General features: G+C 40.0%; 2 protein-coding genes across 7 annotated transcripts; one reads left to right on the forward strand and one right to left on the reverse strand.

Annotated features, from left to right (window-relative positions):
• Positions 1-556: 556 nt before the first annotated feature.
• ciroz (ciliated left-right organizer protein containing ZP-N domains) lies at positions 557-6,243 on the reverse strand. 2 transcript variants are annotated; one of them, XM_071474995.1, is made up of 10 exons: positions 6,108-6,243; positions 5,754-6,022; positions 5,542-5,662; positions 5,287-5,430; positions 5,132-5,170; positions 4,860-4,997; positions 4,680-4,764; positions 3,276-3,472; positions 2,999-3,116; positions 557-2,207 (listed from the first exon to the last, which is right to left on the reverse strand). In XM_071474995.1, the coding sequence occupies exons 4-10, from the start codon at positions 5,353-5,355 to the stop codon at positions 1,786-1,788; spliced, it is 1,068 nt and encodes a 355-aa protein (XP_071331096.1). In that variant the 5' UTR covers positions 5,356-5,430; positions 5,542-5,662; positions 5,754-6,022; positions 6,108-6,243; the 3' UTR covers positions 557-1,785. The 2 variants fall into 2 exon arrangements, with proteins under 2 accessions (XP_071331096.1, XP_071331095.1); XM_071474994.1 differs by lacking the exons at positions 5,542-5,662; positions 5,754-6,022; positions 6,108-6,243 and having other exon boundaries at positions 5,287-5,488.
• Positions 6,244-7,225: 982 nt separating this feature from the next.
• tardbpa (TAR DNA binding protein a) lies at positions 7,226-13,682 on the forward strand. Of its 5 annotated transcripts, none has more exons than XR_011690818.1 (7): positions 7,226-7,974; positions 8,905-9,068; positions 9,214-9,354; positions 10,773-10,943; positions 11,239-11,323; positions 12,144-12,290; positions 13,067-13,682. XR_011690818.1 is itself a non-coding variant. In XM_071475912.1 (7 exons), the coding sequence occupies exons 2-7, from the start codon at positions 7,734-7,736 to the stop codon at positions 12,236-12,238; spliced, it is 933 nt and encodes a 310-aa protein (XP_071332013.1). In that variant the 5' UTR covers positions 7,373-7,512; positions 7,609-7,733; the 3' UTR covers positions 12,239-12,371. The 5 variants fall into 5 exon arrangements, 3 of the variants coding, with proteins under 3 accessions (XP_071332013.1, XP_071332011.1, XP_071332012.1); XR_011690817.1 differs by having other exon boundaries at positions 7,238-7,974; positions 11,239-11,359; XM_071475912.1 differs by lacking the exon at positions 13,067-13,682 and having other exon boundaries at positions 7,373-7,512; positions 7,609-7,974; positions 11,239-11,359; positions 12,144-12,371.
• The last annotated feature ends 293 nt before the right edge of the window (positions 13,683-13,975 follow it).

Here is a 13,975-nt window from a genome sequence, read left to right on the forward strand (position 1 = left end):
GACTTGTTGCTGGACTGCTCTGAGAGGTCCAACAACACACATTAACCAGAATCACTTCATTTTAGCTGCTTAATGGAGGTGTCTGCACTCAAGAACCTACTGTATTTGTCTCCACAGAGGGATTCTTGTTTCAAAAACGATGACACCCACACAACACCGGTCATGTAAGGAGAATGGGGAATTAGTCACAGGTGGCAAATCCAGCTGTAGGGCAGAGTGTAGAAAGATGTCTCTGTGATGTTTCCCTGTTCTGAATTAAACTAGCAAAAGTTTTCACTTTCTCCAAAGGCCTTCTGTTTGTTTGAAATTCTGAAAGTTCACATTATTAAGCTTCTTTGCACAGCAAACTCAAGGCGGCCAATCAAGACAGGACTTGTTTGTAATAATGATGAGTGATTATGAGCAATAACAATGAAGACCATATATGGATCACTTCACAGAAGCAGTGTGTGTGGGGGGTTGGGTGCCATCATGCTTAGCATCTCCCAGATGTGCAAACCATATGCTCTGACTGAAATTAAAACAAAAAAGACACAGTGAAACATGAAAGGGATTTTTAACTTTGTAAAGACAGTTAACAGTCAGTACAGATAGGGTAATGGCCGAGAAAGGCCACATGAAAGAACTGGGGATGTTGGCGTGCTTTTTGCACCACTTATTCCATTTCCTGCCCATAAGTTCACTGAGCAGATGGGGACCAAAGGCACAAGGAAGTTTAGATTTTCTGCCCCACAGCCCATTGTATATGATGCTTGTAACTGCGTAACACTGCACTGTTATCATTTACAGACGCTTTGGTGCATACCAGGAGGTCACAATAACAAAAGGTGAAAAAAAAGGGTGGAAACAAAAGTGAAACATCTTCAGTCATTTTAGACAACAGAATCTGGTCCATACTTGTAATTTCATAAAGAATACATTTAAGGTAATACTTCAAGCAACTAATTGACTAAACTGGCAAAAATGACTGCCAAATTAAAGTGAACTTCCCCTTACACTGTATTTTGCATTTCTCAGGGGTATTTCATAATTAAACATACTGCACAGTTGTTAAGAAGACCAAAAAAAAAAACAACAAAGATTGAACATAAGTCCACTGCAAAAAACCTTTAAACCTGGTTGATTTAGAAAAGAAACAGGCAAGCTGCTGTCAAGAGAGTTTTCTGAAAACAAATTCAATAGTGCCCTCTTCTGTTGGCACAGTATACTACAGCAAAGATAGACAAAGCAACACTACTGCAGCTGAGTACACAGTATGTAGTAGTATGTCTACAGTTTAGTCGGAAACTTGGTTTGTTTTCCTTGACAGACGAAAAACCACATTTGTAAAGCATCAAGTTCACCCTAAAAAACATGAAACTACTGAAACTTTGAGATTCATCTTTGACAGGAAGATCTTCTATGTCCCTAAAAATCAATTCTTTGTGAGTTTCTGTAACACAGGGCTTCTCTGGAAGGTGGCACTGGCTGTAACAACTGCAGGGTCTTCTCTACATCAGCCTGTTGTGCTGCTCGGGTAGAGACATGTTTATTTAACGCCTGCCTTGTCTGTGTCTGGATAATGTCCACCCTCGGGCAATGGTTGGCAGAGGTCTGGCTGTATTTCTGCTTGTATAATCAACCTGCACTGCACTGACTGACCACAGCATCACCTTTCAAGACAGCAAACAGACACGTAACACATGGCACCAATCGGAATTAAAACAAAAGAAGTGAATCAAAAGGCCTTAAAGCAAGTGGGATATTGAAATAGTTCACTGGTGATCACTTGTCAGGTTTCTAAACCTACCAAATCCACTTCAGTTTTCTCTGCTTTTGCTGGTCTTTATTGCCCCTGGTCGAGTTGAATTGTTTGTATTCTTGTTCATGTGAAACCGTTGTGTGGAGGTCTGTTACAGCTGCATCAATGGAAGTGATGGTGCCACCCTCAAACCCAGGAGATAAATTCCCACTTTGAATCTCTGACATCTCTTCAATGTGGGAATTGAAACTGCTGCCCTCTGTCTGTGTGTGAGGTGAACTAATGGTTGAAAATTCTGCCGTCGTCTCTTCGAATGGAGTGCTCTTGTTTGGTTTCCCCACAGGAACAGCAAAGTGGTCCAACAATACCTGTTCTGTTGTTAAACTCTCATTTTTAAAGGTGAGCATGGACAGTGCTGTGATGTTTGGACCAGGAGAGGATGTGATATTTGACGCAGCAGGCCTGGCTGTGGAGGTATGAGTCCATAATCTTAGTAAAGGTGGCATTAATAAACATCAAAAGTTGTATTTATGATCCTAGATTTTTAATAATTACATTAAAAAAATGATGTGGAACATCAATGGCTGTGAATTTATTTACACAATTTTACAAACTTTTCCCATAGCAACACTCAAAATCTATCTCAGCTTCCCTGCAGCAACTCCATAAACTAATGCATCCCTGTTTTATTATTATTATTATTGCACCAACTTGATAGTTAAAGCCCCCCTCAACTCAAAACTGTTTTTCCTATTGTTACTCCTCTTAAATGTTTGAGCTTCACTGTCCACAGTGCTGCAGTTTGACAGTAGAAGGCTGTTTTCATATTCACTTACTGAAGGGGGAAATTCAAATGGACTTTTTAGTGAAGTGAAGACATCTTATGTCCAGCAGTTAAGACTTTTGAAATGAACATTATTTGTTATTTATTTTTATACTGCACATACTGTTATACTTAAAAGAAAACTCTGAAAAAAGAACCCTCATGTCTTTAAGACATAAGCTCAAAATGTATATTTTTGTTGTTTCTTATAATCAATTGATATATACATATGGTGATCACTTTTATATTAACTACTGTCTCACTCTAAAGTGTATGAAGGATGCTAAAGTTGAAAGATTGGGTGACTGAGCGACAAACAAAATTAAGTGCCTGGTGTGACTACAGTAAAAGCCTTGAAATAGCTCGTGGTCAAAATATCATCCAATAATTAATCACCACTTTAGTTTTACTGTGCTCATCAGCAGAACACTCACCTGTGCATGGCAGTGTGTTCTCCATGGTCCAATGCATTTTGTGATTTGTCTCTTTGAAGGTGAGCACAACATCCACCCTGTAGAATGACTGCAGGAGTAGTTTGCTGTGTGCGCAGGTCTGTAAAACAAATGTGGTTTAGATGTTTTACACTGCAATGAATCCTTATGGGAAAAGATATGTCATAAACTGACTCAACTATAAGACACCAAATGGACCTCCATGATAACTAATTCTGGTTTGGAAATGTAAGAGTGCCAACTGTGTTTCAGCGCCAACCTTAGTCTGGAGTATTTGGGTTGTAGGAATGATCAGTGTCACAAATTCACTCGTCTCATGCACAGTGAAATTATCTGTCTGGTTCACCGACACATGACCGACTGTCAGTCCTTCATTGTCAGAACGGCCTCGCTTGGTCAGTCCCATGCGTTGTTTGAAAATGTGCAGCACAGCCTCCTCTGCTGTGGATGTTGTCACTAAAATTTACATCAGGGAAAAAACGTGTTACAGGGATCAGTGCTTGAAAGTAACTAAGTACATTTGATAAAGTACAATTTTGAGGTACTTGTATATAAGAACTTTTATTTATCTTACTTTATACTTAATATATATTTCACTACATTTTGGAAGAAAATATAGTATTTTTACTGCACTGCATTTTTTGATAGATGAATTTACTATCTACATTTTGGAAGAGTTTACATAAAACATGTAATACGCTCATAAAATACTATTTATTGTTCAAGATTAAACCGGTGGCTACCAACCTTTACAGTTTGTGACCCTTAAGGAAGAGCAGTGTCTGATGGCACCTCTAACCTTCTCAGATGGTTTTATTCAAATATCTGCTCAGATTTTTTCCAAAGAGATAAAATGTTATGCAACATTCAGAACTTTAAAAAGTGAATACAAATTATTTTTGTAGCAGAACTTTGTTTTTTCTTCTTTCCCATCCTTATCTTATGATCCCCTCAGATTTATCTCCTGACCCTTTGGAGGGGGCCTGACTATGAGTTTGGCAACCACTGGGCTAAACTTTGTCACTTCATTGCAGGTATCTCTGCCTCGGGAGCAGCAGGATCCAGATCCACCACTACTCATCTTTACTATTAACCACTGTTACCTGTCATTATTATTGATAACACCATTACCTATACAGCTGTTCCTGGTCTCTCTCTCTCTCTCTTCTCTCCTCTCTCCTCCCCCCACCCCCTCTTTTTTATCCTCTCCTAAACCCAACCGGTCGAGGCAGACGGCCGCCCACCCTGAGCCCGGTTCTGTTGGAGGTTTCTTCCTGTTAAAAGGGAGTTTTTCCTCCCCCCTGTCGCCAAGCGCTTGCTCTTTGTGGGAACTGTTGGGTTTTTCTCTTTAACAAAGTAAGGTCTTGACCTTGCCCTGTAAAGTGCCTTGAGATAATGTATATTATGATTTGGCGCTATACAAATAAAATTGAATTGAATTGAATTGAAATATAAAGTAGTGAGCAGTATTAATCTAATCATGTGATAACAGATCACTGAAATGGGCTGTTTTTCTGTAGAGCAAGTGCATTGGGTATTTGAAGATAATTTCCCTGTTAACAGTAAGAGTTTGAATGTACAAGTTTTACTTATAGTTGAGCAGTTTTTATATTGCTGTCACGGTACTTTTAGTTAATAACTTCCAGTTCTGTTTGCCACCCACCTTTTGGACACACAGCTTCCATACTGTAGGCATACTGACCACTGACCAGCTTCAAGGCCAAGAATTCCCCATCAGTTTCCATTACCTGTGTTAAGCGAAAAGACAGAAAAACTTAGTGAATTTCATTTGTAATGTTGCCAATGGTCACTAGGTGGCAGTATCATGTGTGAGCATCCTTACCTTCATGGGGCTCAAAATCTCCTTCCTCCTGCCTTGGACTGTAATGTCTGGTCCATTCATGTCAATGTCAATCTGGATCAGGCTGGCATCCTCCAAAGCCACAACAAGGTGATCACTCAAAGACAGTGACCACTGCAACTGTGATGCGAAACCAACCATGCAAGCACAAAAGCACATTCTTTCTTTTTTTCTCTCTCTCTATATCCCTCTTTTATCCATACACATCAACAAATGTATCTGAAAACATTTATAAGAACAAAATTAATTAGTACCTCATTATTCCAGTTGTCATGGGGAACTTGCCTGATCACCTGAAGACACACACAAATCTCATCAGAATACAAAAGCAAAGCATATTTTGTTGAAATGTGGCTAAATGCCAAATGAAAACAGTGAAATGTTAACATTATGTTCACATAGCATTTACCTGAATATACTCTGGGTCACACTGGACTCGCTCTCTGTTGGGCAGTACAGAAACCACGGGGCATGTCATTATGAGACTGTGCGGTCTGCCTCCAAATCGATTTGTCCTCTTCACCAAATTCAGTGTAAGCACATGGAAGCCATGCTGAATAGTCACAGTACAATCAGACATTTGTCACCACAGAGCCTGGCTGCAAAAGGATGAACGTCAGAGCCTGTACATATGGATTAGGTATTTCTTAAAAGAGTAACATACCAGTTGTTGGACAAAACATCCAGTGTAACTGACTCGAAAAAGTTCTCGTCAGGGTCTTTGTGCAGTGAGAATCCACAGGCAGACAGCTGGAGGTTTAGGTGATCCAGAGATGCAATGTTGACTTATGGAAAGAAAAAGGTAATTCTTAGGCAAAGCATGTTATCTCATATTTATAATAATAATTTGCCATTTAATGCATCAGAAACAATTACCTCGGACTCGTAAGGCCCCAGAGAGCCAGACTCCCAACCCTTCAATTCTCGCACTTTGAATCCACATCTCCATGTATTCAGAAAAACATGACACATCTCCCTCTGAAAATGCAAGTATGATTTCTCCAGTTTCCACCATGTGAAAGCATTGTAAACATATGCAGTTACCACAGAATAAAGGTTTACCTGTTAATTTCGCAGTTGGGGTATCAACCCATTCGCTTTTCTGAATGGACAATGCATTCCTCGTGATAAAACACTGTAAAACACTATAGAAAATAATGTAGATTGAGCTTAAATTGTGAAGATGGTGAATAGCTAAAGTCAATTTTTCCGCAACTCTATATCACTCACATCATTCGGAGAAGGATGCCAAATCTTATCTGATCCATGACACTTCCGCAGACGAAAACATCAGTCAGTCTGACCCTGGCCTATTTATAGGTAACGTATGGGGGTTGATGTCACTGGGGAGGGGAAAAAAAACACAGGTGTGTTTATTCTGTCATGTCAAAAGCAAGTGACAAAAAAGTTACAAACAAAGATCACTGTCCTCAGAACGTGTGAAAAACAGGTTTTAAAGCAGCTGTAGACCTTCTAACTTGAAAACCTTTTGACATTAAATAGTCTGTGATGATGTTCTATTGTGAATTAACCATTAACACCCACTGTTCTTCTATTGTTTAAACTAAAATATCTTTAAAATAATGCTATGCCACAGAATCACATGTATTTGTATCACCTTGTTCCAGCTCTTCATTAATATGATATTTACACTGAGGGAAATGTTCAAATCAAACTGTTGGCGGTGTTGGTTTTTTCCTATGGCTGCACCATCCCATCAGATAGATTTCTTATATAATTTTATACACCTCTCTCCAAAATGTATCCTGAAATGTTTGGGATGTACACAAGAAATTGAGAGAGCTTTAAACACTGCACTGAATGCGATTGGTATGGCTTAAAGACTGATGGATCGGTTGGGTGTAAATTTAGATAGCTAAATATCATTTTAGGCTCTTACACATAGCATAATCACGTTTTATAATAGTTATAACGTATTCAAATATCTGAAATGTTACCCACAAGTGAATAAAAAGATCAAATTAATATAATAAGGGAGGAAAATATTTTTCACATGATACATAGTTACAGGGTAGAAAATATTTTTCAGTGCGCACCTTTTGTTTGAGTTTTTAAGAAGAATCTTTATGGTTAGACTTCAAAGGGTGCACCCGGGGCTTTAAACTGCGCCTATGACAGGTTATATGACGCGACAAGATCAATAATGTTAACCAAACTATCTTTAAGCCAAGTTTATAAAAAGTTAAGCGACAACTTGTGATCAGAAGCCAAACTTTTAGCTAAATGTTTTCCATTCTTATTTTTTGGCATCCCTACATCAAATCAACAGTGTGCCCTCCCAACTCGATGATGTCATCTTTACAAGGTGAGCAGCCATTTTGTTAGCTAGCTTTGAGGTTAGTGAGGGTTGCTGCTTTGGTTTGAGGATTTTGTGCTGAAATTTCGAGGAATAAGATAAGTTGTCGATGTTGTTACTGAGGTACAATTTTCGGCCACACGTTCGCAGACAAGCGGGGGACTCGTGTGTTTGTTGACACATCGCTAAACTAGATGCTCATTCATTTTTGAAGCTGCCTTGAGTTTGCTAGCTTGTTAGCTGGGCTGGCTAACTTGTTTACGCGTGCCGTTAGAGGGAAAGAAAACATTGAGCTCTCATGGCCGCCATCTATTACATGTGAGAGAGTTGTGGAGTGCGTGTTTCACACAAGTTTGTCTGTCTGCGTTTGACTGCTCTTGTATTTCAATCTTGTCTGCTCTTGTATTCACTCAGTTAGCAGAGGTAAGCTTGAGCGAGGATCGACGTTTCAAACTCGTGTGCATCATCTCATTGTTTACTTATAACTCGAGCTCCATCAGCTGATCCCTCTTGGACCAGAGCTCAGTCTCTCAGAGACCATGTCGGAGCTGTACATCCGTGTGGCTGAGGATGAAAACGAAGAGCCTATGGAGATCCCCTCGGAGGACGATGGGACTGTATTGCTGTCATCGGTGGCCGCACAGTTTCCAGGGGCCTGTGGACTGCGGTACAGGAACCCGGAGTCCCAGTGCATGAGGGGAGTCCGGCTTGTGGAGGGTGTCCTGCATGCACCTGAGAATGACTGGGGTAACCTGGTCTACGTCGTCAATTATCCCAAAGGTGAGTCGGGTGTCGGTGTAAGTGACTTGAGCTTTTCCAGTTATTACTGAAACTGCAGTAAATGATGAGCAGCCCTGTCCCCAAACAGAAGCTACAAGTAGGCTAATACAGCAGCCATGCAAAGAATCCTTCTACCACATGAAGGTTATAATGTTAAGAATGGATTCAACTTGTCATTTTGGGAATTGTGTTTATGTTATGTTGCTGTTTAATTGCTTTTCCTAACACTTTGAGGTGTTTGATATCAATGAGGTTATATTATAATAGTGTGGTCAAAATATTGGGAACTCCTCTCGGTATAGTGCAATATAATTTAACAGCGCCACAAGCTACAGCCTCCAACTGTCCATAAAGTTGCTTGTTTTATTAGACTACATTTATTGTAGCTGGTTGTACCTAACAAATTACTAATGGAGTGTGTTTTGGTCTAGCTCCCTGGGTCCTGTTAGGGGAACTGTAAATGGTATGGTATATAATTATTTTTTTAGATAGCTTTTTGCCTCCAGCTTTGTGGCAACTGTTTGTGGAAGACTTGTTGTTTTTACAACATGGCAGTGCCCCTGTGAATAAAGCCAGGTCCATCAAGAAATTATTTCCTGAGTTTGGTGTGCAAGTATGTGACTAGCATGCCTAGAGCCCCGACCTCAACCCCATCCCACACTTTTGGGATGAACTGGAGCAACATCTTCAAGCTAGGCTTTATCACCAAACATGAATATTCTTGAGGCTGAATGGGAGCAAATCCTTGCAGCTAGGTTCCAGAAGTCTTGTGAAAAGCCTTCACAGAAGAGTGGAGGCTGTTATGGTAGCATATTATTGCCCATGGTTTAGAATGATATACTCAATTGTAAGAGGTTTACATTCTTCTGTCCCTGTAGTGTATGTTGTTTGTTGTGCATCATTTAATTTGTACCTGTTTATTCTTCACAGATAACAAAAGGAAGATGGATGAGATAGATGCTGCCTCAGCTGTGAAAATCAAGAGGGGCTTTCAGAAGACATCAGATCTCATTGTCCTCGGGCTGCCATGGAAAACAACAGAACAAGACCTGAAAGATTATTTTAGTACCTTTGGGGAGGTCATCATGGTGCAGGTATTGATGACTCATCTGGCCGTGATTATTTTCTTTTTTGTCAATGTTTCTTCACTTGACTTTAATTGTGACATGACTGTGTTTTATATATATGGTTTGGTGTAAATTGGGAATGAAGCATGCTTTTAATCTGTGTTCACTACAGGTCAAGAGAGATGCAAAAACTGGTAACTCAAAAGGTTTTGGGTTTGTCCGGTTCACTGACTACGAGACACAAACCAAAGTCATTGCTCAGAGACACATGATTGATGGAAGATGGTGTGACTGCAAACTTCCTAACTCAAAGGTAAGTTAAGCACCATTTCTTTAGCACAGAAAATAGTCAGGAACCTCATGATTGAGATAATCAAGTATAAGTTGATAAGGTTTTAATGGTCACCTATGCTGATTCTTTCTTAATCTTACATGGTGAATGCTGAGTTCATTTTTTTGCCTCCACGCTGGTGGCAGCCAGGGACGGGGGACTTATGTTTTTGGGTTGTCCGTCTGTCCCATTCTCATGAAAAAGATATCTCAGTAAAGCCTTGAGGGAATTTCTTCAAATTTGCTAGAAACATTCATTTTGCCTCAAGGATGAACTGATTAGATTATGGTGGTCAAATGTAAAGGTCACGGTGACCTCCACGGTGAACTCTTCAAGGGAACCCCTTCAAATTTTGCACAAATGTTCATTTGGACTCAAGGATGAACTTATTACAATTGGGTGGTCACAATACCCACAATTTTATACACTAATTATACCACAATTTATCATAAATGTCTGGCAGGATAAAATGATGAAGTGATGCCATTTTATATCCAAGTGGTTGAAGGTCAACATCTGTGGTAAACAGTTTTGTATTTACAAGTTATGTTAAAAAGGTTGGAGGACAAATTGCAAACAATCATTAAATGATGCAGAGGATAATACATTGCAAATTTTAAAAATTGTCAAGCTTCTCCCCAGGGACTGCAACACAGACTTCAGGTCTGGCTATGATGAACTATATAGTGTCACCAGGTCTAACCTGAAGAGAGACATCAAGGAGGCAAAAGCAGGCTACAGGCAGAAAATTGACAGACACCTCAGTGATGGAACATATGTGAAGATGTTGTTTGTGCCCTCAATACAATCATCACCAGTTGAATGGTGAGCAGATCGCTCAACCCGGGTGTCAGCCCAGGTTGGAAGACTTTTAGACAAATTTTCCACAGGCTGTCAGGCTCAGACTGCATCACTCCCCAACCCTGACGCTCAGCATTGGAGCTCCACAGGGCTGCGTGCTGAGCTGATCATCAATTTCACTGAGGAGAGCTATCCTGTCCCAGCAGCCACTAGTGTCCTTCTATCACTGCTACATTGAAAGCATACTCACTCATGGCATATTAGCGTGGTATGTTGGTTGCACTGTCACTAACAAGAAAGCTCTGCAGAGTTATAAATTTGGCACAGAAAATAACTTCCACACAGCTACCTTCTTTTGAGGACATGTATAGATCTATACAGATGTTGTTGTACAGCTGTGCAATGACAAATACAGGCATGCTAGTCTGTTCTTCCTTTTTTTTTTTTGAAATTATACTTTCACTGCATTCACTGCTGGAGTTTTTTTTTACCTTAATGTATGTCACAGAAACAAATCTAAATTAGTCAGCAGCAGGACTTCAAAAAACAATTTAATTGTAGATTATTTTATTTATGGCTGTGCCTCTTTGTCCTCTCAGGCATGTCCTGATGAGCCAATGCGGAGCCGTAAAATCTTTGTTGGCCGTTGTACAGAGGACATGACAACTGATGACCTGAGGCAGTACTTCATGCAGTATGGTGAAGTCACTGATGTCTTCATCCCCAAACCTTTCCGGGCATTTGCATTTGTCACATTTGCAGATGACCAGGTGAGATTCATCATGAATGGAAGCGTTTGAATATTAGTAGATGTCATGATCACAAGTTTATGTAGTTACTATTCTCTATATTGTAGATAATTATAAAAAAACTATACAAGACAGGTGCATCAGTTTTAATGTGTTACTAATACAAGTTGCAAGCATTGAAATATGGTATATGAATAAAAAAAAAAAGGAGTATTAACTGTATTAAGGGGGTGTATCACACCCCAAATCATCAGATTTGATGAGTTAACAGTAGTTACAGATTGCAGTGGTAATCTTCTCCTCACTTATTTCTTAGGTTGCCCAAGCCCTATGTGGAGAGGACTTGATCATCAAGGGTGTCAGCGTGCACATCTCCAATGCAGAGCCCAAACACAATAATAGTAGGCAAATGATGGATCGAGGGCGGTTTGGGGCTGGTGGGTTCAGTCAGGGCTATGGCAGTAATCGTGGTGGGCTAGGCAGTGGTAGCAGTGGGGTTAACTTTGGGGCTCTCGGTCTTAATCCGGCAATGGTGGCTGCTGCCCAGGCAGCTCTGCAGAGCAGTTGGGGAATGATGGGCATGCTGGCTAACCAGCAGGGTCTGACCACAACGGCAGGCACAGCCACTACAACCCGAGACCAGACCTATAGCTCTGCCAGCACCAGTTACAGCAGCCCCAGCTCAGCTAGCCTCGGCTGGGCTGCAGGCACTAACGCCGCTTCCAACAGTGGCTTCAGCTCTGGCTTTGGCACATCTATGGAGTCAAAGTCTTCTAGTTGGGGAATGTAGATAGATTCAAGTTGACCCTTTTTTTGCTATTAGGCTAATCTGGTAAGTATACCTATAGAGGGGAACTGCTTATATCTTTTTTCAAATTATTTAAAAAATACACTGCCTTTTATTTTGTTAAAGAGAAAATTTGTACATGCATGTGACAGATGATGTAGTCATGCACTGAATGGGTGAAAAGTTTAGTTTGTTGGATGAAACTGCCACACTACCTTTTTTGTTTTTGAGGAAATGTTACACAGAGATGATTGTGCATGCGAGATAAATATTTATAAACATGCACGAGTATCTCAAGAGCTCCTCAGCCCCTTGTAAATTGGGCTTGACATAATTATATATCTGTAAGTTGTATATCTGCATTTGATTGCATCTTTTTGTTTGTTTTTGTTTGACATCTTTTGGAAACGCCTTCATGAAAATCTCTTCTGCAGTTCATCAACTCTTTCCCAATTTCCCGGGAGGAAGCGCCTCATTGGCAGCAATGTTCGACAGATCTCAGTATCAGTTCCCCTCTTCCCATGTGTAAATGCTTTGTCATCAAAGAACACAGCTTCACTCTGCATATACTGTGTTAGACGGTGGGTGTTCTTTTTTCCTCTCCCCTTTTTATGGATATAGAAATCTTGTCTGCTCTTGTCGCTTTTCAAGATCAATGAGTGGGATTGGTGTTGGACCGAGTGAGAGTGAGCGAACGGGAGAGCAAAATGAAAGAAAGCAAGTGTGAGAAGGACTGTTTGTGCAAAGATTTTCTTTCTTTTTTTTTTTTTTTTTTAAAAGAGACATATGCCTGCGAGAGTTTAGAAGAACCTGTGGCTTTGTGCGAGTGTGAGAGGAAGAAGCAAGTACGAGTGTGTTCCTAATGGTCATCAAAAGGACATTTATTGCATCTCGAGATCCTTAAGGTCTCTGCTTTTTCTCATCGTTTTCTATCAACCTTAATTCTTTAAACACAGTGAAATGTCAAGTGCAATGAGTATTTGTATCCTTTCATAGCTTTCTCTTGCTGTCTGATTTGATGTGAATGCTGTGTCTGGTTGCGTGTTTATTTTCTTCTTGTTACCACCCTCTCTGTGTGAAAATGTGACTTTGTGTTAGTGAAGTCTGTGTGGGGGGAAAAACACTGAAAGTGTGTTGAAGTTTGCAAGTGAGCTCAGAGGTTGATGTGGTGAATGTTTGACAAGATCCCATTGGAAGATTGTGTTTGAAGTGGTTACGAATGCATTTTCTATGTTTTGTGAATCAAAGGGAAGTCTGAAATAAAACTGAATTTGACTAGGTATAATACCCTCTTGACAGTGACTTATTTTTGACTTTACATTAATTTAAATGCCAAAACTTTAATTCACATGTATAGGGACCTCGGACACGGGCAGCCCAGGTTTTCGTCTGAATCCGGTTGGAGTCATTTATGGAGAAGCTGAAGACTTTGGTGGGTGGGCCGCTGCAAACCAACAATGAAATTGCTGCACCACTGCCCAAATCCTGAAAAGGATCTTCTTCACCTCACTAGCAAGAAACCTTGGACCATCCCCAAATGAAATTTAGAGTGGGCCACACTCAATTGGGCTGACGTAGTTGTTTATACCTACAAATGTCACAAATAGGACCAAAGTCACGCCTGCAGTTTGGCAGTGGTCATACTTATTCTTTCTCCAGACATGTGAAACCCAAAGCCTGCCTTAAACTAAAGCATGTATTTCTGTTGGTGAATACTATTTCTGTCCTCATAATAGTTACTGATAGCTCACTGAAGTATTAACTAGTAGGTTTCTTTTCAATGTGGTCAAAAATCATTTCAACAAGGCAGGAAGTGTTCTTGTTATTTCGTTTACCTTGATTGTAAAGTGGTTGAAATGTATGAGCTGACTGATTTTCAAAGGGAAAACTGACTGAACATGCCAGCAAGAATTCACTTTGTATATTGAACGATTTTAGAATTGCGGTGTAAAATAAAGGTTTTGAGTTTTTAATCATCTGTTGTCTCTCAATTTAGATTAATATAAGTTTATTTATGTATGTTTTGGGGTTTTTTGGGTTTTTTTTTTTTTTTTTTTTACTGAGCTCGGCTTGTAGCTCTTATTTTTAAAGTTTTTCATGCCAAAAAAAGCTTTGATTTGGTCCTTTACATAAAATGATTTAAAAAGTGCCCTGCACTAAGTAGTGTTGATGCTGGCTGGTTGGTTAGTGTAGTGTTAATGTTCTGCATGTTGGTGGTGCTGCTGTGCCATTTTTTAGGAAGTTGTGGGGCAACACACCCAAGTCA

This window comes from Trachinotus anak, unplaced genomic scaffold, assembly GCF_046630095.1.
Source record: "Trachinotus anak isolate AG129_WGS33_773 ecotype Australia unplaced genomic scaffold, CSIRO_AGI_Tana_v1 ptg000004l, whole genome shotgun sequence".
Taxonomy (NCBI): domain Eukaryota; kingdom Metazoa; phylum Chordata; class Actinopteri; order Carangiformes; family Carangidae; genus Trachinotus; species Trachinotus anak.

Excerpts from the sequence above, each read along its gene's own strand:
- ciroz (XM_071474994.1), bottom strand. The coding sequence starts at position 5,457 with ATGTCTGATTGTACTGTGACTATTCAGCATGGCTTCCATGTGCTTACA. Across the intron at positions 4,765-4,859 it reads AGATTTTGAGCCCCATGAAG|GTAATGGAAACTGATGGGGA; the intron begins GTAAGGATGCTC and ends CGCTTAACACAG. Across the intron at positions 2,208-2,998 it reads GAACACACTGCCATGCACAG|CCAGGCCTGCTGCGTCAAAT; the intron begins GTGAGTGTTCTG and ends ATACCTCCACAG.
- tardbpa (XM_071475910.1), top strand. The coding sequence starts at position 7,734 with ATGTCGGAGCTGTACATCCGTGTGGCTGAGGATGAAAACGAAGAGCCT. Across the intron at positions 7,975-8,904 it reads CGTCGTCAATTATCCCAAAG|ATAACAAAAGGAAGATGGAT; the intron begins GTGAGTCGGGTG and ends TATTCTTCACAG. Across the intron at positions 9,069-9,213 it reads GGGAGGTCATCATGGTGCAG|GTCAAGAGAGATGCAAAAAC; the intron begins GTATTGATGACT and ends TGTTCACTACAG.